Source organism: Dermacentor albipictus, unplaced genomic scaffold, assembly GCF_038994185.2.
Source record: "Dermacentor albipictus isolate Rhodes 1998 colony unplaced genomic scaffold, USDA_Dalb.pri_finalv2 scaffold_15, whole genome shotgun sequence".
Lineage (NCBI taxonomy): Eukaryota > Metazoa > Arthropoda > Arachnida > Ixodida > Ixodidae > Dermacentor > Dermacentor albipictus.
In genome coordinates this window covers 10,011,528-10,038,160 of record NW_027225569.1, presented here as the reverse complement: position 1 = coordinate 10,038,160, position 26,633 = coordinate 10,011,528, and the positions used below count along the sequence as shown (strand labels likewise).

Genomic DNA, 26,633 nt, shown 5'->3' with positions numbered 1-26,633 from the left:
TATTTATTACTCGAACACATATTGCCAAACAGATATTTCTAGAGGACACTGATACGTTAATTGAATAAAAACTTACATAAGGTATGTTTTTATTTACTTTCTTTGATTTAGCCTTTCCGTATGTACCATCGGGTATGTTACTCTTCTTGTCCAATCCTTCGAATGGCTGTGTCCCAGTGTAACACAAGAGCTACAGAATCCCAAAATGCTGCTTGCTACGTGGAGTACCTTTCTGTACATGCACCTTTAATCATGATTCTTTCCTCGACGAGCATCATACATCGCGTTCGTCCGTGTGACTTCGCTGTGTACAGGTCACACATTGTGCATCCGACTGATGCGTATTCCTGTGTACTTTGTGCGTGATGCAGTGGTTCATATAAGAATTGTCTGACAATTTAATTGTGGCCTTTGTGGCGGCTAAACATGAATATATAGTTATATTAGGAATTTAATAGCGTGAAATACAGAAATATTACGCATTACCGGTAGTTCTGAAGCGTGTAGTTAACAACTTGATTAAAGCATCGCGTCAGATATGTTTCAGCTTTTTTAGGCTTGTAGCGCAGCTCAGAAAGAGCAACAAGGAAGGCGGAAGGAGTACTGAAAGGGAACGGGGAACAAAGTTAGCGCTCACTCTGTTCTCCGTTCCCTTTCATTACCCTTCCACCTTCCTTGTTGCTCTTTCTGAGCTGCGCTACAAGCAAAAAAGTCATGACACACCAACTCGCCCAAACTGCCACGCTTTTGATACGTTTCAACAAATGCGTTGTATCTGCACATTTTTTTACGCATATCGTGTGGTAACCGCGGCTGCAGGCTTGTAATATGATCGTGATTCTTTGTTTTTTTTTCTTTTCTTTTTCCGAGAAATAAAGCAAAGTGTACAACTGGAAATAAATTACCGGTTTGGTTCAGGACCAGCGTGTTCCCATTTCATTCCTCTTCAATTCTGTTTCGAATAAATAAAAGCTAATAATTCTTCTCGAACCGGTTCACAAAACGGAAACACTTTGCGAACGGGTCTGGCAAGGTAAAGTTTATTCTGTCCTATGGCGACATGCTGCTTAAAGATGCTATCGGCAAATGTGAACAGCGCACGCGAAGGCTTTGTCTAAAGATGGAGGAAATGGGATTTCTCGCAAATGGGAGGTAGAAATCGATGTTTTTTCAGCGCAGCTCTTAGGCACCCATTCCTGCGGCGAGCATTGGCGCTGTCCCTCGGCGTAACCGAGCAATCGAGCACAGCGATAGATGTACGCGAGTGCGGAGCGCAGCGTGAGAAGAAAAGCTCCCCCACGCTTTCAAATGGGGAAACCACGTACATAATTACATCTGTGATTTCTTCAACGATCGAACAACCCCCATTTGAATAGATTATCTGCACTCTCAACACGTCTTTACAGCCAACCGGGGAACCCTGCAGTGAGCTGTGCGGTCATCCACGCTCTTTAACAACGCCGTGATGGGACTCCCGCATCGCCTCTACTCCTTGCTGAGTATAAATCGCGCTATGTATGCACAGGAGGTCACGATCTGGACTACTCGAATATGGGTGAGTGGCCAGCAAGATGTGCTCCAGCAAGCAGTTGACGTCCTTCACTGATACGCTCCGCAGTCCGGTCTCCAGTACTCAGACGACAACTCGGAACTTTTAGTGCACCGCAACCAGCAGTTCGGCGACCGCACGAACCCATCACAAATGAACGTTACCCTCGCAGGGCACGCCATCTACAAGGTTAGACAAATTTGCGTCTTGTTACTGCACCTCCAGCGGGACGCGGCGGCGCCCCTACTCTCCACTGCCTCACCACCACAAGGTCTCAAGTCCTGAGAATGGTTGGAGGGATCCCTTACTGGCTCGACGGCATCAAGGATTTGGATTATGAACTTCGCCTCCTGCAAGCCCTCATCGTTAGCAGCGTGTACCATATGTGCGGTCATCCCCTTCTCCTTCACCCTAGCGGAACTTGACAAGGTTGACGTGCTCCTCGAAAAGGCGTACAAGCTAGGCTAGCCTACTGTATCCTTGACGGTTCCCCGTACTTTGCCCCGAAGTGGAAATCTTATAGACTCCTAGCAACGAAATTCTTCGCGGAAACCGGCGACCTTATGCTGTCGCACGACAAAACGCCACTCTGGCTCCGCAACGTGAAGACAAGACTTACAGGTCGATGCTGTATTTACACACAACAACACTGTCCTCCAACACTACCGCCCCTCCCTCCACATTTATCTCCCTCCACGTAAAATTCCTCCCCAGGAAGACGCTGTCGTCTGGAGACAGCTTTAGATTAACACTTTCTCACACCTCTGCATGTATTACGATATACACCCCAACATCCATCCTATATATGTTCCCACTGCGAGGCGCATGCTGCACAGCATATGAGGACCTAGGCATTTTGCAACACACCGACCCTCCCCAAACAGTGGGATGTCGCGCTGTCCAGCTCAGACCCGCGCGACTAGCAACATCTGGTATGGCAGGCTCGGCAGGCAACCAGAGCCACTGGAGTCGTGAATAAGGTCCGCCGGCCCCTTCGGGTCAAGGCTGCAAGATGGAATAAGTAAGCATGTACCTTTCTTTATTCATTTTTCTTGAATAAATGTTTTTGATCCTCCCTCTTTATACATCATGAGTGGTGGAAAGAGAAAACGATAGGGAAGAAAACCAGGCGCTATTTTCGGCAAACATGGTCGGCGGAAACCACCGGGCACTGAAGGCTCCCTTGCTCCCTCTCAACTTGACTCTCTCCTCCTAGTCTTCCACACACATTCGTAACTTTATCAAGCGCTCGCTAGGGGGCAGGTTAGCGGGTGTCTCACCCTTTAGCAGGGCTGTGGCGGCGCATGGCGGAGGCATTTTTCCGTCGCATCTTACACCGTGATTGCTGCGTGGCGTTCTCTCTCGCGACAAATGCAGGAGGCACTTTCGGGTTACAGAATTTCTGGTGATGTGCTAAAAATGGTTACCGCCAACAACGGATTCATTCGTCTACTGCGACGCGCCCGATGCAGAGAGACGCGGAATCTCTCGAAGGATATGTGTCAACAGAAGACTTCGTTCGAGAACATCACCCCTGTCTACAACTCGCCTTACCTTACTGGACTAAGTCGTGGCTGATGACCGTTATGGGAAAGTGACGGGACGCCTTTGTCGCCGTAAACCACTGCGTGTTTATTACTGTGAAGCGCCGCTTTGAGTTGTATCATCAAAGCGTAACACGCTTACATTGATTCCCACAGAGCATGGCATCGCCATTTTTAAAGCGATAGCTCTAATACACCAAGTACACACCCAGAAAACGCCTGGTTGCGTAACTTTGACCTTCAAGCTCAGCCAAGGTCAAACTAGGACAGCCTGCCACTACCGGCGAATCCTGCGTACCCCACGTGGGCACGTGTGTCTTGAAAGCGATCTGCGATGTGGACAATGTGTCGGCACCGCTAGACTGATCCACCGAGGGAAATCGGTAGCAGCATTTTCCTCTATCTCTCCCTCCCACCTTCGTCTTTTTCTCACTTGCCATCTTTCATGTCTACTCCTGGCTTTCTCTTACTTCCCATTTTTCCAGGCAGCGAAAGTTAACCTTGTTTGAATAGCCAACCAAGGTTATGTCATATTTGATGTCATATGTGGTTGTAGCAGTGATGTACAACTGGCGTTTGTAGGACCTGTTTTTAGAGACCCTGCAGCGTCTCCTTGTACGGATACACGGTGGGTGGCTGGCATTAATGCCGAAATTTAAACATGCATCTATCGCAACCTCTTTCTTCCCACTACCTGATCGCCCTCAGAAACGAGGGCGCACCGAAGATGGCTTCGAAAAAGCAATCCCTACGCTACCCGAACTCTTTCTCGTACGGAGGAAAGCTACTCAACTACTGAGAAGGAATGCCTCGCCGTGGTTTGGACGGTTATCAAATTTGCACCCATTTGTACGGCCTTTCATTCAAGGTTGCCAATGATTATCACTCTCTTTGTTGGCTGACTCACTTGAAAGGGTCATCTGGCCATCTGGCGCGCTAGAGTCTTACCTTTCAGCAGTTCGACATGACCATCATTCACAAATCACGAAAGATGCACACTGATGCCGGCTGCCTCTAATGGTCACCCGTCGAGGCCGCAGGTAACGATGACGTGAACGCTGCATTTTTGGGCGTCGTCAACGCCGTTACCATTTCGGAAGAGCAGCGCCACGACCCAGAGCTGCTCCCACTTATTAATTTCTTGGAAGGCCAAAGTAAAGGCGTTCCGCGACTCTATGCCAAGGGACTGCCGTCGTTTTGTCTCCGGAGCAATGTTCTATATAAGAGGGACCTTTCTGCCAGTGGCAGCACGTACATGCTGGTCGTACTGGCATCCCTTCGAAAAGAACTGCTAGAATCATGCTGCAACGAAGCCACCGCGGGTCGTCAAGGCAACACGAGAACACTGTCCCGACTCCGACAGAAGTATTACTGGCTGAACCTACCCGCTGCTGTAAAATGTCACGTACAAACATTTGCGGACTGCCAAAGACGCAAAGCACCTCCTGGCAAGCCCGCAAGTCTCTTACATTCGGTCGAGGTACAAGGCCAGCCATTCGACCAAGTTGGAATGTATTTCCAACTTCTACATTTGGCGACAGATCGATCATTGTTGCCGCCGATTACCTGACGCACTACGCGGAGACGAAAGGTACAGAGCGGGCACAACAGCTGAAGCTGCTCATTTTTTTTTCATTGAAAACCTCGTCCTTAGGCACGGCACCCCAAAAGTACCCATCACAGATAGGGGAACTGCCTTCACTGCCAAACTTCTTGACTCACTTCTCGGACTGATTGGTACAAGCCATCGGAAAACAACCACATATAAGCACCAAATGAACGGACTAACCCAGCGTCTTAATTAACAAGACCCTGGCTGACTTGTTATGCATGTATGTCGATGTAGAGCATAAGAACTGGGATCGGATTTTGGCTTACGTAACATTTGCCTACAATACCGCTCGACAGGAAACTACTGGAACGACGCCATTCAGCTTGGTCCACGGTTGTGAAGCGACAATAACGCTTCACTCCGTGCTGCCGCACGAGTTTGACGACCTACCTGCCGACGTTGACGAACTTAATCAGCGCGGAAGAGAAGCCAGGCAGTTTGCCCGCGTGCGTATCTGCATTTAGCAAGACCAAGATGCAAAACGGTGCGATCATCAACGCAGGTCCATTGTCTGCACTCCTGGTAACAAAGTATGGGTCTGCATACCCATACGCCGTTGCGGACTCTCCGAAAAACTCCTAAGACTGTACTTTGGGCCGTACAGAGTGATCCACTGCCTGGGTGACGTGAATGACGAGGTCGTCCCTGACAGTGACAATAGCTTCAGTCGCCGCAAGCAATTACCTGAAGTGGTGCATGTGGTACAGATGAAGCCGTACCTGTCGAACTAACTGTCTTTTGTTTTCTTTTTTTTGTGTGTGTGTCACTCTGTCCTGTCGCACTCTGTCCCATAGTCTTGTTGTCCCGCTTATATTGCGCATAAGGACGTTGCTTACTTCGGTGAGACGCTAATGCCGCACAGTACACCGATGACGAAGAGGGCAAGGCGAGTATGCATGAGTGGTTTTGGCAAGGCGCAGTGAAGGCGAAGAAGTCGCAGTTGCACTCCGTATTAAAGAGGCGACCTGCCACTGTGCCTCCTGAACAGCTCTACGGCCCCTTGTTTTTGACGTTGAGACAATATATAGGTGTGGCAACAACCAACAACCAAAGGTATGGCAACAACCAAAGGTATGTTAGCGGTGAGGCTGCCGAAATTAGCATAAAGGAGTGCTGTGCACAAGGCCAGTGACACGGCCGTCTGGCAATCACGTGTCAACGGCCGCGTGTCAGCCGCCGGTCGACGGCGTGTACGGCACCTCTTTATTACCTGTTTCGCTAGTGATCGTGGGCTATCGTTTCTCTGAAGGAGATAATAGAAGGAGCGGCAGAAACCGGTGTTCGTGAAAAAATATTCAACAAAAACATTGAAGTAAACAAATAAGTAAACAAAAGAAAAAGCCGAAAGAAAGGAAATGAAAACCACAAGAAAAACCAAACTAAGTGTTGTTGCGTATAGCTTGAAATTTAGCACACCTAATAGATACTAAAGGTCCCCTTAAATCACTTGTGCCTACTGGTTGCAATGTGTTGAACTTATGGATAAAGTATGATTCTCCGTAGCATAACTGCGAGTCGGCCTAGTTGGAACAGATTCATTTTTAAACACGCTTTTCGTGCGCGAAACAAACAAGGACAAAGAAAAAGAGCAGCACAAGGACGAGCGTTCGTCCTTTTGTGCCTCCTTTTCTTTGCCCCTGTTGGTCTTGCGCACAAAAAGTTTGTTTAAAAACGATTCTCTCTGTTTTCGTTCTTGTTCAGAATGAAAATTTCACTGTATGATGTAGAGTTTAAGTTCATCAAAGGTACGACCTTGTTGGTTGAAATGCTTGGCGACGGCTTTGTCAAGTTTTTAGCTGTGTCCGCGCGATATCCGTTTCATCTGACGTTCATTGATTGTCCCGTTTCACCGATAGATTGTTTGTTACAGTAGGAAGATTCAACCATATAAATCACATCCAAAGATGTACAAGTAAAGGTAGATTTGTCTTCGTGTGTATAACTATTTGCGGTGCTTTTAAGCTTAATGTCACTTTGATGGTGCCTGCAGGTTTTGCACCTGGCGCTACAAAATGCTTTTATTACGGGGGAATGATGTTGGCTGAATACTGCTTGCAGTAACATGCCTTTAAAGTTTCTTAGGATGTTCTCTATGTTTTAGTGTGAATTAGAATATTTTGTTATAAAGGCTACCGGTCTGTCAGATTCTGGTGTAGGCTGTTTCTTCGCTAATTCAGACTGACTCTTCAATCTCGATGCGACATCATAAGCTCTATCGAAAGCAACTTGTGGATCGTTTCTTTCTGCTAGCGTTGTTTTAAGGTCATTTAGGTGGTGGATATAGTTGCAATCTTCGCTGCAGGTTCTTCTTATTCGTTTCGCTTGTCCAACAAAAATTCATTGCTTGCAGTATTGTGGGTGATGATTGGTGAGGTCTAAAAATTGCTGGATATACGTAGGCTTCCGGTAAAGTGTCGTTCTCAGTTTTCCGTTTTCTATGTAGACAGTCGTGTCGAGGAAGTTGATCTGACTAGGAGAGTGGTGAGCATTATATTTAATACTCGGGTGAAAGCGATTGAAATGGCTAATTAATTATGTTAAGGCGCTTGTGCCATGTTCCCAATTTATAAATATGCCGTCAATGTAACGAAGATAGGTGTGGGGCTTTAAAAGTTAGGATTTCAACAGGTCTGCTCCAAGGTGTCCCCATGAAAACGTTCGCATACATGGGAGCAAATGGTGTTGCCATGCTAGTGCCGAAAGTTTGCAGATGGTGAATAGAATCGAATTCGAAATAGTTGACAGTGAGAACTAGCCTAAAGAGCGACAGGTAACCTCCAGGATCGTGCGTTTGGGCATTGATTGCGAGGGATTTCGAAACGGCTTCAATTCCTTCACTCATAGGTATGTGAGTGTAAAGGACAGAAAGATCCAATGTGACTGGAATAGCGCGGTCGGAAAGGATTTGATTGGCGTTGATGTCGTCGATAATTAGAAGGAAGTGCGTAGTGTCTTGAACAATAGATGGGATGGTCGTGAGTGAGTTTAAAGAGTGGTGATTTAAGAATTTAGATAGCGACTTGGTAGATGTGTTCTTATTCGATACGATAGGCCGACCTTGAACTTCTACTGTAAATATTTCTTCGAAGGATTTTACGTATTTGAGGAAGAAGATAAAAGCCCCCTGCATTTTTGTTCTTGGGCATCATCAAGCGATATTCAGATTGCATTCTGCAGCAATTTCAGGTTGCGTTTTGCGGTTCCAAAACCTGCAGGCAGGTTGAAAGTGACATTAAAATTAAAAGCAGCGCAAATACTTATACACACGAGTCAAATCTTGGTTTTCACGTACAAATTCGCATGTGATTTATATGCTTGAATGTTCGTTCTGTAAAAAATATCGGTGAAACGGGACAATCAGCGCACGTCAGATGAAACGGACATCGCGCGGACATAGCTAAAAAGATCGACAAAGCTGTCGCCGAGGATTTCAACGAACCAGGCCATAACTTTGATGAACTTAAACTCTACATCTTACAGCCAAATATCCTTTCTGAACGAGAAAGAAAATGCGGAGAATCATACCTTATCCATAAGTTCAAGGCATTGCCACCAATCGGCTTAAACGTTTCAAAGGGAGCTTTAGAATCGAATGGCTGTTCTAAATTTCAAGCTATAGGCAACAACACTTAGTTTGGTTGCTAAGTGGTATTTTTCCATTCCCGTCTTTATTTATTTATTTATTTATTTATTTATTTATTTATTTATTCCATTTGTTTTCTTTTAATTTTTTTTTACACCAGCACCGGTGTCTGCCGCTCCTTCTATTATCTCATTCAGAGACACGATAGCCCAGGAGTACCAGCGAACAGTTAATAGAGGGCTGCTGCGCACGCCATTGACAGGCGGGCGATAAACTTTCGTTGACACGTGATTGACAGACGGCCGTTTCAATGGCCTTGTGCACAGCAGTCCTTTATTCTCAATTCGACATCCTCGATGTTAACACACATTCGGTCGTTGCCGCAATCACCCTCCGTACGCCCTCTCTCCTTTAGGTGAACCCCACCTATTATACTGTGGCGAGGGAAGCATTTGTCGCCTTGAAAAAGACAAGTCCACCTGTCGAAACGTTGGCTCTTGCTTTTACCTTGCTCTCGTTTTTCTCATCGTCATGAATTTCCACCTCCCACCTTACCCCGATTTTGCTGATGGTTCGTCTTTTTTGCGCACGTTCCAATGATATTGAGCGCGAGAAAAAAAATATACTGCACGAAGTAACACGTCGTTGAAACGGGATAAGCGCATGTGCCGCGTAGACACTTTTTACCTTGCTTTTTTATTTATTGTTCTGTTTGTGTTTCGTGCTGTATAATCACGTACACAACATACACCGGGTGTATTGTTTTTCGCTGCATCAAATTTGTAAAATTTTCCAGTGACAGCACAACGATAATCCTTGATTTAAATTACTACTGGAGGCGGCCATTCCTTCTACGAAGAATGTAAGTGCTTATTTGAATAATTACAATAACTACATTAACTAAATTTTAAATTAGTTACTTTGCAGCCCGTATTTCAATCTGTGGATTGTAGCCCGTGAGTGCGCAAGGCCTATCCACTTAGAACAAATTCTGAGGACTCCATCAGTTTCGAGATATGTTTCAACGTGGCCGACAAAATGCGGTGGCGTTCCAGCTACTGACTTTAAGGAAACGCAGTGTGATGCATTGAGGCACAAATGTAAAACGCCAATGCATATTGTCGGACTCTTTCAAAATTATTATCTTGGAAGTGGTTCAGTCCAGCGTAGTCATTCCAATCGGATACGCTTTGCGAACTCATTAACTACAGTTCGCAGATTCAAGATATGTGCCGTAAAATATTTAAATAAAATGTTTGTTATTATTAAATTATAATGCATTATTATGATTAGTATTATTATTATTATTATTATTATTATTATTATTATTATTATTATTATTATTATTATTATTATTATTATTATTATTATTATTATTATTCGCCAAGACTACCACAGCACTCCGCTACCCCCGGCCAACGCGAGGGCGCGTGCGTTGCTACTTGCTGCGGGTTGCCGCTCGACACGAAAATGTCTGCCTCGCCTCCTTGCTCGCTATTAGCCCCGACAACGAACTACAGGGGTGCTGCGAGCGCCGCTCGCATGACGTCAGGGCACGGACTCACGCCTATTGTCTGCTACAGTTCGGGCAGTGTAGGGACGCTTTCTGTGGTGTTTTCGTTTGTTCGCCCTCGTTCTCTCTTCTTGAACACTTATGGCGGTAATATCAAATATATTTTCACGACGTTTTCATTCGCAAAAATTTATTCCAAGAGCTTATTTTTAGCCGACAATGTAGCTCTCAAAGGCAATGCTACAGTGCCAGCCGAAGGAGCGCAGGCCAGCCCGTTTCTGATTTTTCATGCCCGGATCAACAACCGCAAAAACATTGCGTATAATAATCCAGTTGTGATACCACACCTACCGCGGGGCAACAAGTATGTCACAAACGCATGCTATATAAGACCTCTACAAAAGTTACTTTGTTTTCAATCCGGTAAAACAGGTTTGCTCATGACGAGCGGTTCGTGGTATAATATCGAATTTCTGCATTTCTTCACAGAAATGCTCGGCAGTAACACGAGCACTTCACTAACACTGTAGTTTACATTCTACAAGCACCACTTGCTTCTTTAACTGCTTCTCAAAATTAGGCGGTACTCCACGTGTTTATTCTAAGTGGCGGTAATTTGAAGTAAAGCTAATGAAGGCTTACAGTTATTTGCAGCACGTGGAAAGGAATGTACCAATATTTATTCCCTTTCAGTGCTACACGTTCAACTCACTTGGGCAATTTACTGGTTCTTCTTGCTTGAGGAACAGACATGATGAATCTGTTTGGAGAACTGACATAGGCTGCTCGGGTCAAATATTTGAGTGAAACATTCCTTTTGGACCGTATGGCTACAGCCAGAAAGAAGTCGAAGCGGCAATCATTAGTAGTATAGTGCATATTAAAGATATCATAATTCCCAGCTAGAATGTCTAAAATGAAGTGAAATATGCAAGGCTTCGGCAATTTTCAAATGTTCCATGTTCCAATATGCTGACGACACCGCGTTACTGGGGAAACATTTTTCTTACAACATGTCCACTGAAATGTTGCACACTGACGTGTACAAGGCAATGCTTTGGTTCACTAATAATGGAATTGTTAATGGCCAAGAAACACAACTTGTTTGTTTTCGCTCTCCACTCAAGACTACTGTAATTAACATGCCTCTCTACTTATATGAGTGCGACTGTGTTTGTTGTAAATGTGCGCCTATTCCATACGTGTACTGTGCGAAATATCTCGGAATCTATTTCGATAGCAACTTATGGGGGCAACATCACTTATCGCTTATTTTTCTAAACTGAGGTCACTAGCATGGCTGTTTAACATAAAAATGTTGTACCCTTGTCTGTCAAAAAGATTGTAATACATGCACTGGGTTACAGTGTGTTGAGATAAGGCATTACAGTCTACGGCTTCTGTTTGGATCGTTGGAGATGCAGGGTAGACATGATTATAAAAAAAGATATTCTTAAAAATGTTGCCTATAATTCCCCAATAGTAACAGCTGCAAATATCTTCCGGGAACTGGGTCTACCGAATTTTCACTCTTTGCTTATAGGAGCACTTGTCGTTACACATTTTTGGAGTTCCGCATTCAAATAAAAATGTGCCGCCACAAGAGCACTTAGAAAACACATCCGTTACGTAGTTCCTCGTTCAGCCACAAGGTATGGTGCAGCCAGACGCTGTGCATATGTGCCGGACATCTTTCACAAATTGCCTCACGAAATTTTAACGCGACATCGAAAAGCACGCTGAAAGAATTATTAAAGATATGTTGGAATCGCCTCGTGAACATTTTTGCATCACAATATTCACTTCTTCAACCTCTTTTGTTTTACGTAGATAAACAAAATGTTACCTTGTTCTATTAAATTTCTTTGTCATTTATTTTATTCGACATGCCTCATCAAATTATGCAATGCTTTTTCTTGCCATGTCTATCATATTCGTAGGCGCGGTCCTACAAACCAACTGAGGCTTAGACCGGCCTGTTTTTTTATTTTTTGCGACAATAAACATCATTATTATTATTATTAATATTATTATTATTATCATCATTATTAGGCACTTTGATTTGTCGTGCAAGTGGTAGCCGCGTCGTGAAGTTATATAAATCAACGGTTAGAATTGTGCACTCTGCCGCTGGCAAGCCTTGAAATATTGGAGTAGCTAAAGTTATATATATAACTTCGTATATCGCTTCCTCGTGCAAGTGTAATCTAGTTGCCACCTATACATATCTGAGCGCATCGTTGAAACAGAGCCCACACATTGATAACACCCCTAAAGAGCAGTAAAACGTTTATTAATTAACTATATAAGACGTTCCTCAATAATCCACGCACTTCAAGCTTTCCGTGCACATCACGCATTACACGGCTCACGTTTTCCAGAAATATAATATTCGCGTCAGTGATGGTTCTAGCAGGACGGCTAGAAATCTGCTTATGCATTCATTTAACTCTTCTAACAGGGAGAACATAATAATTTGGGCATTTACATTTAGCCCCAAATTGCCGTACACCGCAATCTGCCCTCACGTCGCTCGTAGCATGCAACCCGTTTCCTCGCAATGCATGCAGTCGGATGAATCGTCTAGTTCTTACAGGACAGCGGAAAAACACGCACATGATGTTTCCGGGCTCTTCCAGTCGCACTGATAGTTTTGCTGTAACATTCGCAAATTCGCATATTGCATGACCGTTTCCAATGTGCTTAAAACGGGCATGTACTGTTGCCTACTCCAGGGTAGCGTATCATACTGCTGCCGAGTTGTAGGGACGTCTGCCTATCGAAGCTCGACCGACGTTACTAATGGGGTAGCGTGGCGTTGTCGGCGGGCTGCAGGCATCCCGTAGAATATGGCGACCAAGCAAGGGCGAGAAGATTTGCTAGTGCGAAACTTGCACGGTTTATTCAAAGGTTGATGAAAGATGAAGAGAAGACAATGAAGTGATCAAAAGTACATTTCATCATCATCAGCAGCAGCAGCAGCAGCAGCAGCCTGGTTACGCCCACTGCAGGGCAAAGGCCTCTCCTATACATCTACAACAACACCGGTCATGTACTAATTGTGGCCATGTCGTCCCTGCAAACTTCTCAATCTCATCCGCCCACCTAACTTTCTGCCGCCCCCTGCTACATTGCCCTTCCCTGGGAATCCAGTCCGTAACCCTTAATGACCATCGGTTATCTTCCCTCCTCATTACATGTCCTGCCCATGCCCATTTCTTTTTCTTGATTTCAACTAAGATGTCATTAACTCTCGTTTGTTCCCTCACCCAATCTGCTCTTTTCTTATCGCTTAACGTTACACCCATCATTCTTCTTTCCATAGCTCGTTGCGTCGCCCTCCGTTTGAGTAGAACCCTTTTCGTAAGCTTCCAAGTTTCTGCCCCGTAGGTGAGTACTGGTAAGACACAGCTATTATACACATTTCTCTTGAGGGATAATGGCAACCTGCTGTTCAAGATCTGAGAATGCCTGCCAAACGCAACCCATTCTTATTCTTATTCTTCTGAATATATCCATCTCATCATCCGGATCCCCCGTCACTACCTGCCCTCATCATCATCATCATCATTAGCCTGGTTACGCCCACTGCAGGGCAAAGGACTCTCCCATATTTCTCCAACAACCCTGGTCATGTACTAATTGTGGCCACGCCGTCCCTGCAAACTTCTCAATCTCATCCGCCCACCTAACTTTCTGCCGCCCCCTGCTACGCTTCCCTTCCCTTGGGATCCAGTCCGTAACCCTTAATGACCATCGGTCATCTTCCCTCCTCATTACATGTCCTGCCCATGCCCATTTATTTTTCTTGATTTCAACTAAGATGTCATTAACTCATGTTTGTTCCCTCACCCAATCTGCTCTTTTCTTATCGCTTAACGTTACACCCATCATTCTTCTTTCCATAGCTCGTTGCATCGCCCTCAGTTTGAGTAGAACCCTTTTCGTAAGCTTCCAAGTTTCTGCCCCGTAGGTGAGTACTGGTAAGACACAGCTATTATACACATTTCTCTTGAGGGATAATGGCAACCTGCTGTTCAAGATCTGAGAATGCCTGCCAAACGCACCCCATTCCTATTCTTATTCTTCTGAATATATCCATCTCATGATCCGGATCCCCCGTCACTACCTGCCCTCATCATCATCATCATCATCAGCCTGGTTACGCCCACTGCAGGGCAAAGGCCTCTCCCATATTTCTCCAACAACCCTGGTCATGTACTAATTGTGGCCACGCCGTCCCTGCAAACTTCTTAATCTCATCCGCCCACCTAACTTTCTGCCGCCCCCTGCTACGCTTCCCTTCCCTTGGGATCCAGTCCGTAGCCCTTCATCATCGTCATCTTCCCTCCTCATTACATGTCCTGCCCATGCCCATTTCTTTTTCTTTATTTCAACTAAGATGTCATTAACTCGCGTTTGTTCCCTGACCCAATCTGCTCTTTTCTTATCCCTTAACGTTACACCTATCATTCTTTCTATAGCTCGTTGCGTCGTCCTCAATTTGAGCAGAACTCTTTTCGTAAGCCTCCAGGTTTCGCCCCCGTAGGTGAGTACTGGTAAGACACAGCTATTATATACTTTTCTCTTGAGGGATAATGGTAACCTGCTGTTCATGATCTGAGAATGCCTGCCAAACGCACCCCAGCCCATTCTTATTCTCCTGATTATTTCCGTCTCATGATCCGGATCCGCCGTCACTACCTGCCCCAAGAAGGTGTATTCCCTTACGACTTCCAGTGCCTCGCTGCCTATTGTAAATTGCTGTTCTCTTCCGAGACTGTTAAACATTACTTTAGTTTTCTGCAGATAAATTTTTAGACCCACTCTTCTGCTTTGCCTCTCCAGGTCAGTGAGCAGGTCCCCTGAGTTACTAAGCAAGGCAATATCATCAGCGAATCGCAAGTTACTAAGGTACCCTCCATTAATTTTTATCCCCAATTCTTCCCAATCCAGGTCTCTGAAAACCTCCTGTAAACATGCTGTGAATAGCATTGGAGAGATCGTATCGCCCTGCCTGACGCCTTTCTTTATTGGGATTTTGTTGCTTGCTTTATGGAGGACTACGGTGGCTGTGGAGCCGCTATAGATATCTTTCAGTATTTTTACATACGGCTCGTCTACACCCTGATTCCGTAATGCCTCCATGACTGCTGAGGTTTCGACAGAATCAAACGCTTTCTCGTAATCAATGAAAGCTATATGTAAGGGTTGGTTATATTCCGCAAATTTCTCTATCACCTGATTGATAGTGTGAATATGATCTATTGTTGAGTAGCCTTTACGGAATCTTGCCTGGTCCTTTGCTTGACAGAAGTCTCACGTGTTCCTGATTCTATTTGCGATTACCTTAGTAAATACTCTGTAGGCAACTGACAGTAAGCTGATCGGTCTATAATTTTTCAAGTCTTTGGCGTCCCGTTTCTTATAGATTAGGATTATGTTAGCGTTCTTCAAAGATTCCGGTACGCTCGAGGTCATGAGGCATTGCGTGTACAGGGTGGCCAGTTTCTCTAGAGAAATCTGCCCACCATCTTTCAACAAGTCTGTTCTTACCTGATCCTCCCCAGTTGTCTTCCCCCTTTGCATAGCTCCCAAGGCTTTCTTTACTTCGTCCGGCGTTACCTGTGGGATTTCAAAATTTTCTAGAGTATTTTCTCTTCTATTGTCGTCGTGGGTGCCACTGGTGCTGTATAAATATCTATAGAACTCCTCAGCCACTTCAACTATCTCATCCATATTAGTAATGATATTGCCGGCTTTGTCTCTTAACGCATACATCTTATTCTTGCGAATTCCTAGTTTCTTCTTCACTCCTCTTAGGCTTCCTCTTTTCCTGAGAGCATGTTCAATTCTATCCATATTATACTTCCTTATGTCAGCTGTCTTACGCTTGTTGATTAGCTTCGAAAGTTCTACCAGTTCTATTCTAGCTGTAGGGTTATAAGCTTTCATGCATTGGCGTTTCTTGATCAGATCTTTCGTCTCCTGCGATAGTTTACTGGTATCCTGCCTAATGAAATTACCACCGACTTCCATTGCACACTCCTTAATGATGCCCACAAGATTGTGGTTCATTGCTTCAACACTTAGGTCCCCTTCCTGAGTTAAAGCCGAATACCTGTTCTGTAGCTTGATCTGGAATTCCTCTATTTTCCCTCTTACCGCTAACTCATTGATCGGCTTCTTATGTACGAGCTTCTTCCGTTCCCTCCTCATGTCTAGGCTAATTCGAGTTCTTACCATCCTATAGTCACCGCAGCGTACCTTGCTGAGCACGTCCACATATTGTATGATGCCAGGGTTAGCGCAGAGTATGAGGTCTATTTCATTTCTTGTCTCGCCGTTCGGGCTCCTCCACGTCCACTTTCAGCTATTCCGCTTACGGAAGAAGGTATTCATTATCCGCATATTATTCTGCTCCGCAAACTCTACTAATAACTCTCCCCTGCTATTCCTAGTGCCTATGCCATATTCCCCCACTGCCTTGTTTCCAACCTGCTTCTTGCCTACCTTGGCATTAAAGTCGCCCATCAATATAGTTTATTTTGTTTTCACGCTACCCATACCCGATTCCACCTCTTCATAGGAGCTTTCGAATTCCTGGTCGCCATGACTGGATGTAGGGGCGTAGACCTGTACAACCTTCATTTTGTACCTCTTATTAAGTTTCACAAGACCTGCCACCCTCTCGTTAATGCTATAGAGTTCCTGTATGTTACCAGCTATATTCTTATTAATCAGGAATCCTACTCCTAGTTCTCATCTCTCCGCTAAGCCCCGGTAGCACAAGAATTCCCGCTTTTTAGCACTGTATATGCTTCTTTTGGCCTCCTAACTTCACTGAACCCCATTATGTCCCCTTTACTGCCCTCTAATCCCTCCAATAGTACTGCAAGACTCGCCTCACTAGATAACGTTCTAGCGTTAAACGTTGCCAGGTTCATATTCCAATGGCGGCCTGTCCGAAGCCAGCGACTCTTAGCACCCTCTGCTGCGATGCAGGTCTGAACGCCGCCGTGGTCAGTTGCTTCGCAGCTGCTGTGGTCTGAGGGCCGGGGTTTGATTGTTGTGTTGGCTACATAGGAGCAGTACATAGTACATGGCCACATAGGAGGTTGTGGCCAAGTACTGCACCAGGGTGGCCAATCCTGCTCTGGTGAGGGAATGCGTTACCGGTTCTAGTCACCGGGATCAGTCCACAGTCCAGGCCTGTTTATGCAATTTTATCAACACGCGGATTTTTTAGAGCGCAGCTCTTTGGCGTCCGTTCCTGGGTTTCGCGTCGTCGTCGGCGTTGTCGGCCTCGTAACCAGCTCCGCCCCCCTTCGCTGGAGTGGGAGATGAAGGACGCGAGCCGCGAATGGCGGAGACCAATGAGAGCGGCCCCTTCAGTGACGTGCGCGCGCGATGCTGGTGTCATGCGGACCCTCCTTACGGCTCGATGCGCACTCGTGTCTGGTCTCAGCCGATCCGCTCGTTTCGTACTATCGTCTGCTCGCGCCACAGCTCTCGCCCGCGCCTGTTTTGTTCTGTTGGGTCGGTCTCGTTCGCGCTTGTTTTGGTTGTTATTTCGACAACAAACGGTTACAAATATCCCTCGAGGCCAGCGCACCTTCCACAACTTAATGCGGTGAGTGTAAGACTCGTATCTCCGCGAATCCCATTCATGCAAGTGCCACGACTGATGCACGGCGGAGGCCAATATGGCATTAAGGGCCCAGTTGTGAACGTCTTTGTGAACGTCTTTGAGAATCAAGCATTGGTGTACCAAGTCGAACATATATCAGTCTATTTCTCCGACCACAAAGCTTCCTTCATGACTGTCAAGAACTGTTAGTGGAGTCTTTGTTGAAGGAATACGTGTGAAAAATAAGAAAAAATTCTGTGATAGTGCATACATGTGTTGCTCGATTTCTTTGCCTCAATCTATCGAAAAGGTGAAACAGCTTATTTGCTGCGCTCAAATTTCGCATTAGGAAGTAACGTAATCGTCGGTAATTTTTTTAATCCGGTGGAAAATTGCCGGCACCGGGATTCGAACCACGGACCCCTTTGCACGCGAGGCGGGTGTTCTACCTCTACGCCACCGCTGCACCCACCTACAAAAGAACATTTCGGAGGATCTTAAATAAGCTCTCTACAATCGTGGAAGGGATCTTGCTTCCGTCGACGTCACGTGACCAGAACAGAAAGAGGGCCCCTCCTCCTTAGATTATACCGAGTCTTCTGCAAGGAGCAGGGCGTCCCGCCTCCTGGAACCGTAGAGGCTTGTCCGTCCCTTTTGCACGTTGCTCATTCGTGGAAGTTTTCCTGTAGAGTTTGACCGTTCGAGGAAAGGCTCCTGTAAAATCGCACACACACACAAGAAGGCTGTAAACACTGCGGGGCTTCCGCCAGACCGGCAGACACTCGAATTGGTCATGGCGAATTAGGAAGTCACGCTTCATTCCGACGAGGCATGGTGGGCGAAGGTCGGGTAAGAGAAAGTCCTTTCTGCACGATGTGCGGGACGCCAAACATGGCAGGAGCAGTAACGCGTTATTTCGACGAAGAAGGTCGGGTGAGAGAAAGTGCTTTCTGCATGAGGTGCGAGATGCCAACCGTAGCAGAAGTCACACCCCATTTCGACGAGGCATGGTGAGAGAAGGTCAAGTGAAATTCCTTTCTGCACGTGGTAACAGACGCCAACCGTACCAGTACGCAGCAAGCGGCCGAACGAGGCATTCCGGCTGACATAGGGCGCCTCGACGCCATTGCAGGAGAGACGTAGAATTGAGGCACGCTAGGCTGATAGCGACACCAACGCCACGTCGTGAACAGAATCAGAGAGCATTCTCGCGCGCACTTCGACCGTACCTTGGAAACTGAAGCTAATATAGCAACGATGGCTGGAGATGGGTTCGCACTAAATCTACAATGAACCGCTTTCGCTGGCCGGACTGCCTGCGCCAATGGTTTTCGCCTTGCTGGTCTACCCGTCGCAGTGTAACGACGCCGAATTTGTTGATGCGGGTTTCGTTCGTCTCGTGGTTGCACCATGAGAAGCGCTGATGGTTTCATTTCAAATTTGTTTTCAGAACTGAACTATATAAGCAGTAGGAAAGGAATGCTCGGCTTTAGACATCAATTATTTTCAAACCGTGTATCATGCAATTACTACAATTATAATAAACTATTAATGAAACACCGGATTCAGTAAACTGCGTAATAACGTCGTCTTTATGTGCGTCAAAAAGTTCAATATTGTACGAGAAAATACTGCAAGCATTTGGTAACAGCTGCACCAAACGTGTTACGCCGTGACAGCATGTCAAAGACGAAGTGTAGGACGCGAAAGAAGTTTAAATTTGAGCCGGTAGGGAAAACACAGTTTCGGTAGATTTCTCCCTTGTTTTGTAGTTTATTGCAATATCTGTGATCTTTTCCTTTTGCTTCGTCTGATGGCTCGTCTTCTAAACTATGTAGGACTTGACTAACCAAACACGCATCCTGATAGCCAGTATAGCCGCGTGCTCAATCAGACATTTGACACTGTCTTCACGGTGTTGTGACGGACCCAGTCAGTTCTAAAAATGTGAGACATTATTGTAGCTCTTTATTGGATCTACTTGTGCGCCTCCCCCCCCCCCTAGAAAAAAAAATACAAGTACAACTCAAAAGCACAACGACAGCGGCGTCCGCGATCGTCCATCGTCGATATCTTATCTATACAGGTAAAATGCATCCGCGTTTTGTACACGTCTCGTAATACATTCCAGCGTGATCGCTGGTGCTAGTTTGCGTTCCAGAATGTGCAACAGTGTTCACGTTTTGGCTGCAGCCTGATTACATAAGATTCTCTCACTATAGCATCAGCGACAAGATTTCAAAAAGTTTCCATACATTAACGGGCGTCGTGCGATAACATTGTAACAGTGGTTAGCCCGTGAATATGCGTCAAAGCAAAAATAAAGGTAATGTAGCCGCGTCAACGCTGCTAATCGGCTCATATTATTATTCCATTGTCGCAGGTCTGCCCAAGTGTCGGCGGTGGGGATTGGGAATTTGTCGGCGACCTCTTCTATCTGTTCGCGGCTGTGTACAGTAGGACACTGCACAGAACGCTGACCTACGACACGGCGTACTTGATCCCACACAAGGCGAGTGACAGCTTACGTATTTAAACTGCATACTCCTATAACGAAGGCCACGGTTAACCAGAAGTGTTCGAAATAGGTAAGACTGTTTGCAGTTGGGTAAAGCTTCTTACATTTTGCGGTCTGGGGCACAATAACGTAAAACTACTCCAATGTGTTTTTATTGCAATCTCCTGACGCCAGATTTGCGTAACCACCGACGGAAGCATCGGGGAGTCACCCGCAGGGTTGTCTGAACAGACCAATCAAACGCTCTCCTCGATCATAAGAGGTCACTTTTGTTTGCTTAAAAACGAATAAATTGCCTACAAAGAGCGGCCTGTCTTGTCTAATTGGCTCACAAGAGGCGAGGAGCACGCTCAAGTGGAGAGGGATTCGATCGAGCCGGGCCAGTGTACTGAAAATCGACAACCGGATGAAGAGGGTGGTGCCGGCGCCTGCGATTGCTCCGCTTTCCTTTACTTAGCTCGCGGTGGCTGTTTGAAAACCGCCGCGGTATGCAACGGAAACTTAAGAATGACACTAAAGCGGATCCTCTGTAAAGAAACGTTCGTAGAACGAGGTCATAAACGTGCCGAAAGGGCTCGAAAACGTTACACCACCACGCAGAAAGCTTTAATACGCGCAAATAAACATGCTTTCCGGCAGGTGCGAGCAGCCAGTGCCTGAGTGATCGGCGGCAGCCATATTTTATTCCTTTCGGAACGGGACAGCCTGCGGCTATTCAGAGGAAAATTCAGTTCTGTTCGGCAAATTAATGCATCTTTAATGCATACACTTCACTTTGACGCGGTGAGTTCTAGCGGTTTTGTGACGTCGCGTGACAGGCAGGTGAAATGGACGCAGCCCAAAACTCCTGACCAATAGCCGAGAGCTAATGGGAGAAAGGGGTCGATTCAGAAATAACTATTTTTATTTTGTTCGGTCAAATCATGCATAATCAGCGTGCACACGTCATATCAGATGGGGACCTATCGCCGTTTTCGTGATGTCGCCTGACAGAGAGGCGCAGTGGGGGTGATCCAAAATAGTTTTTGACCAATCGCGAAGGGCTGATTGCAGAATTGGAATAGAAAAGTTTGGAATAGCTTTGCGTTATAGCGTCCCTGCTCTTTTTACATCTAGTTTCCGCTCTCAGATCAAATAAAGATGATACAAATGACGTAGCACTGTTTTTACGCCACAGCTGGCTTTTGCAGCCACCGTACAGTTGTTAAATGGGGAATAGTTGGTGGCGTAAAATGGCACTGCACAGCGCAGTAATTGGTAACGGCACTGTCGCACGAGTTCGATTAAGCACAATGAGGTAAACAGCATCGCCCCATGCATTTTTCCGTTATTTAGAAGAATTTAGTTAAAGTTGTTGGTGAAGGCAGTGGGTGGCAGTCGATGCCGGTGCATTATCAAAGTATCAGCTCGTAGAAGCTTGTTCCATTTCTGTGAGAGACAGGGGAACACTGCGGGTTAATAAAACTGAGTTCCAATTCACAATCAGAAAAAAAAGACGCTACGCTCACAAGGATTGCAGAGGTTCATAAAATAGGTCGTAGTTTCGCCCGAAAGGCGAAGCATCGATACAAAATCAGTGGACAGCTATACGAAGTAAGGATAGCAGCTTTATCGGCTGTATAAACTTGAAAGAACTCGCTTACTTAACGGAAATAACAAGCACGGTGTCAGCGCCCCTAAGTAAACATGAACACACGTTTGCATACAAACTCGATGAACGTGGACAGTCGCTGTCAAAACGCTGGTGTCAGCAAGCGCGGCAGCAGCGTTCTAGAGCATGTAGAAGTGCTGTGTTCTGCTGAGTTCACGCTCAGCGAGTTGCGCATCGTCTTGAACAGACGCAATCGTCTTGAACAGACGAACAGACGGTGCTGCGCTCCCGGTTTCGACGGCGTTAAGGCTGTTTCACATGCTGCGACTGCAACGACGAAAATCGGTGCTGTCGCACGCGTCGCAATGCCATTTTTAGAGGGCTCATTTCACATGATTGCGATTTTAACAATGCGACTGGTGCGACGCCCAGGGTTGCTTACTGCCAGGTTTCGTGGCACACGCTGCATAATTCTTTTATTGTAGTGAATAAAACGTTTACACTATAATATTATTGACTTCTTTTGATTAGAAGCAAATAATATGTACGTTTACTAATTTAAAATGTTAGTTAAGATTTGTCTTGGAGTGCGCGACGGCGGTTTTGGTAGTTCAGTGCGACATGGCGCACGTAAACAGCTGCACGCAGGTGGTTCTGCGCCGTGTGTTGTCTCATCTGCCCTCTACGACCGTTTCGTTCTGCCTGCGCTACAACAATCTCCAAGATGACCTATCGACCAGGTTCATATTGCTACCCTCACCGCATATGCAGTATTTGGAATTCGGCTGCCACGAAGTCGTCGTGTCAGCCCAACAAGATCCTCGCGCTACCTGTGCTCAGCGCCAGCCTCTGAAGAAATGATGCGTGTATATTGCCCGTGATTGCGCATATGTGGTGCCTGCTACTAGCCATATTCTTAAGCCAAACGCAACAAGAAGCACCAACCCGAAAGCACGCGTGTGCCACTGAACGAAGCCTCAAATGATCTGTGTGATTACGACGTGGAATGAAAATTGTGTTGTGAAATTCAACCTTAGCGCTTGACTGGTTCGTCCATCGCCGTGCTTGCGCTGCGAATATATATATGGGAGCCCTCTCTAAATATTTCTAAAGGCGCAAAAGCCGACGCATCAAATGTTTCGAGCAGTTACCGTCACTTCGTAGAAACCTGTACGTTGTAACATATCATTTTAAAAGACACGCTTCTCGCCCACTTTGTTGTCCTGTGTCTCGCGCTGGCAGTATACTCGGAACTTCTAACAAGAAGACCATATCAATACGCGCTATTCCCAATGCAGGATCGCAGGCCTGCGGCAGGCGCACTTGCCGTAGAATTTTTCAGCTTTCTGCTCAGCCTCGCACGCCTCTCACGGTTAGCCTGTTTTGTGGAAATAAATATTATTATTATATTATTAATGTTATTAAATATTATAGTTTCTTCACTTTAATTTATAGCAATCATCCAGATTTCTTAAGCTAGTCATGCATTCAACCTGTATTAGATCAACATTGTTACGACATGCTTATGGGAGTCATTTCAAATTAGATTGCTCAGCCAGAGAAAGTACAAATGCAAGCCTCAATGTCTATTCCAATTTGGTATTCCTAAACAGATTATATTGGCAGAATTTTATGCCTGCTTGCATTTCCTGCAATTCAATGTTCAGAGCTGGAAAAAATGATTCCTTTTCTTGCTGTCGAATGGCTGCTTCAATGTCGATAGCAAGCTATAATTATTCATTTCGAAAGTGTTAAGCAATGACTATATGTCTAAGCTTATCAATGCGTTTTTGTTCCACGAACACAATTAAGTTTTCTCTCTCCCTCTCATTGACAGCCATGGAATGAAACCGTTCACTTTCATAAGTATCAGGATGCAAACATTCTGGAGTTTGTCCTGAGCATTTGTCTGCATCCTATAGTGTGCATGTTTGTATCAAGTTCTCGTGTTACAATCGCAGTGATCTACGCATATTGTTATATTGCAACAAACAAATTTATTTCACTTTGTTTTCAAATCTAGAATGTGGCCATGCAGTAACGACTGCATTAATAAGCAAAAAAGAAAACTGCAGATTCAGTGTACGTGTTGGAATCTATGCGAAGTTAAGTTTTTGTCAAGTGGTCAAATAAATGCTGGTAAAGTAACTGCGATATATACAATTTGTCTTATATTCAACAATCCAACATGTCATCTTTTGCAAGGTTTGCTTATGCACCGCATAGGTCACAACCTTAATGTCATGTAATCTTTATGCATTACACTGTTCACAAACCATACCAAAACGCAAACGGCAGTTAATGTAGATGCACGCTGCGAGACATCAACACAGTGCCATTTGTTGAGCAAGGAATGGTGCGAGGTGTGTGCAGATGAATGAATGACGTGCTTATGTACTTATTTATTTATATACCTCGCAGGCTGCAAGGTTGGAGTATTATGTAAGGGGGAATAAAAAAGTTGTTACAAAAGGAAGAAGGGCACAACATTAAGAAAAACACCAGCAAAAAAAGCAGTACCAATACATTGCACCAACTAGCCCAACGTGTTTTACTGGCACAACATTATACAATACTTAACAAACAATAACAGATAAAGTTACTGCCCATGCACCCTGTACAGACGGTAAACCAGCGAAGCTGAAATATGCAGCCCTGGTGTTTATCACTGGGTTAATTCCAATGGTTTATTCAAGTCTTTCTATATTATTGGTTATGTCTGTGTTTCTTAATGAGGTTATGCACATGTTTGGCTTGGGTTTATCACATTGTTTGTTTGGAATGCCACACATTGCACTTTGCAAGATCACCATCACGGAAAGTGCAATGAGTGGTTCATTGTGTTAATCCAGCGGGTCCATCAAAGTCTTTCTGGATTATGTTACGCACTTGCGTTTTGTAATGCGTTAATCATAATGTTTATGACTCAGTTATGCACTGTAGTTACGAAGTGACACACCGGGGCTGCACATTTCATTTAATTAAATACAGGGACACATTTTCGAACCTCTTGGGAAGTCGGAGAGAGACTACTGCACGCGTACTCTGCTGCTAGAGAGAAACGACGTCACTATCGGTCTAGCCAATGGCCCACCACACCTTCACTGTGAGATAATAATGACATCATGATCTTGTCTTAACCCCATCCCTCTCTGTGTCCCTTCCCTGCAATAATACGCAGATAAATGTATGTTTGAAATGCATAAGCATTTCTATGTCTGCTTAACACGAAATGTCTCCGTCCATCATGCAAGACGAATGCTATGGCTCACACCCCCTTAAACAACGGCTCATACCCCTACACTAGGGTTTTTGGGATCGGACCATGAGTGTATCGCCTAGGCATACACAGCTTCACTGTAAAAAGAATGAACACCTTTCTGCTAGAGACCAAGACAATCATGAGGTGTTTTAACAAATGAAACTTTATTGAACATGCCGAGTCAATGCTGTTCGACAAGCAATAAATCAAATTTACACAAAAAGCAGAAGCAAGCTCTGATGTGTGTCCATACAGATCCCAACAGGAAACGCATCCATCTCTGAAGGTGTAACAGCAACCATGCTGACACAAGATTCTCCCAGTGTATTTGCATCTACAGCATCCATAATTTATCTAGGCAGCCGATCTCGACAGAATGCTAGCTTCTTCCTCTACAATGCACTCTCCACATCTGAGCGTGCATTGTAGAGGAAGAAGCTAGCATTCTGTGCAGATCGGCTGCCTAGAGAAATTACGGAAGCTGTAGATCTAAAAACGCTGCGTTAATCTTGTCATCACGGCCTCCGTTAGAAATGGATGCATTTCCTGTCAGGAAACGCACATGAATTTTCGCTTCTCCTTTTTGTGTATGTTCAGTCTATTGCTTGTCAGCGAGCATTAACTCGGTGTGTACATTAAACTTTTGATTGTCAGATCATCTCGGTTTTCTTGTTTGTCCTATGTGTTCTCTGGTGCCATTTGCAGCCAGGCTATTCATTTTTTTTCTTTAGACTGCAACAAGTCACTTTAATGGCCGTCATGATACGTTATAAAATCTTTTATTTGGCCAATGTAGCAAGAACGTACAGTGTGAAGCAGTAAGAACAGGTTATGCTAAATTCTAATTAAAAGGTTTATTGTGAAAATGCAATGATATATAAAGGTTACCACAAAGTAGTACAACAATAAAACCTGATAAAGACTAGTGCTTGATGAAACCAAACATAAAAGCAGGAAAGGGATAAAATACATATATATATACAAGTCCAGGGAAAAAAAAAACATTGTGATCACCAAGTGTGCATGTGGCTACCTTCCAGGAAACTCACTTTTTTCCCAATGGCATGGAACTGGAAGAATGTGCTTGCATAAGCAAGCTGTCAGTCTGTCTATTGGAATAACAACAGTGTTTCTTGAAAGGTGCTGGCATGCAGGATTGGCAATTGTAATGATTTTTTCCTGCACTTCGAATTTTTCTCTATTTTCTTTCTGTAGCATTTTTATTTATGTTTGGCTGCATCAAGCACCAATTTTTATCTATCTTTCAAAGATGTCTTTCTTTTTCTGGGGAAAACTCGGGGAAGGCAGGAGATGGAAATTCAAGACGATGAGCAACATGAGAACAAGGTGAAAGTAGGAGCCAACGTTTCCAAACGTGGACCTTGAAGAAGACAAGTCCACTAGTCGATCGTTGGCTCCTGCTTTCACCTTGTTCTCGTTTTGCTCATCGTCCTTTTTTTCTGGTAATTTGTATAACTCGCCACATTTTTACAAATGATCATCAGTTGAAAGTTAGTCCTTATCCATATCTAGTGTCATCCTGTTGATACTGCTTCATGCTATGCACTCTTGCAGCATTTGTGTGCGTGTGTGTGCACACGTGTGGATTTGGATGTGAGATCGGGCCCTTGGGCAGAGGTATCATTCTTCTCCTGTACAGCCTTATGAATTCATTAATCATAGTGCAACAGAAATGCAATGGATAGGAAAGAAGTGAACACACAGAGCGCTTCATTCTTGTCTGTTGTCTATCTGTTGCACTTTAGTTAATAATGAATACACACAAACTCATCTAGTTTTCAGTTATTATGTCAGGCTTATAAGCCCGCTT

The 26,633-nt window shown here is 45.0% G+C and overlaps 1 protein-coding gene across 1 annotated transcript in view; it reads left to right on the top strand.

The window, feature by feature from the left end:
- LOC135914136 (uncharacterized) overlaps positions 1-26,633 on the top strand; it is a 183,643-nt gene that overhangs the window by 122,322 nt on the left and 34,688 nt on the right. The window contains exon 8 of the mRNA XM_065446887.1: positions 19,815-19,943. Coding sequence (XP_065302959.1) covers positions 19,815-19,943 — 129 coding nt within the window. The remainder of the gene's footprint in view (positions 1-19,814; positions 19,944-26,633) is intronic.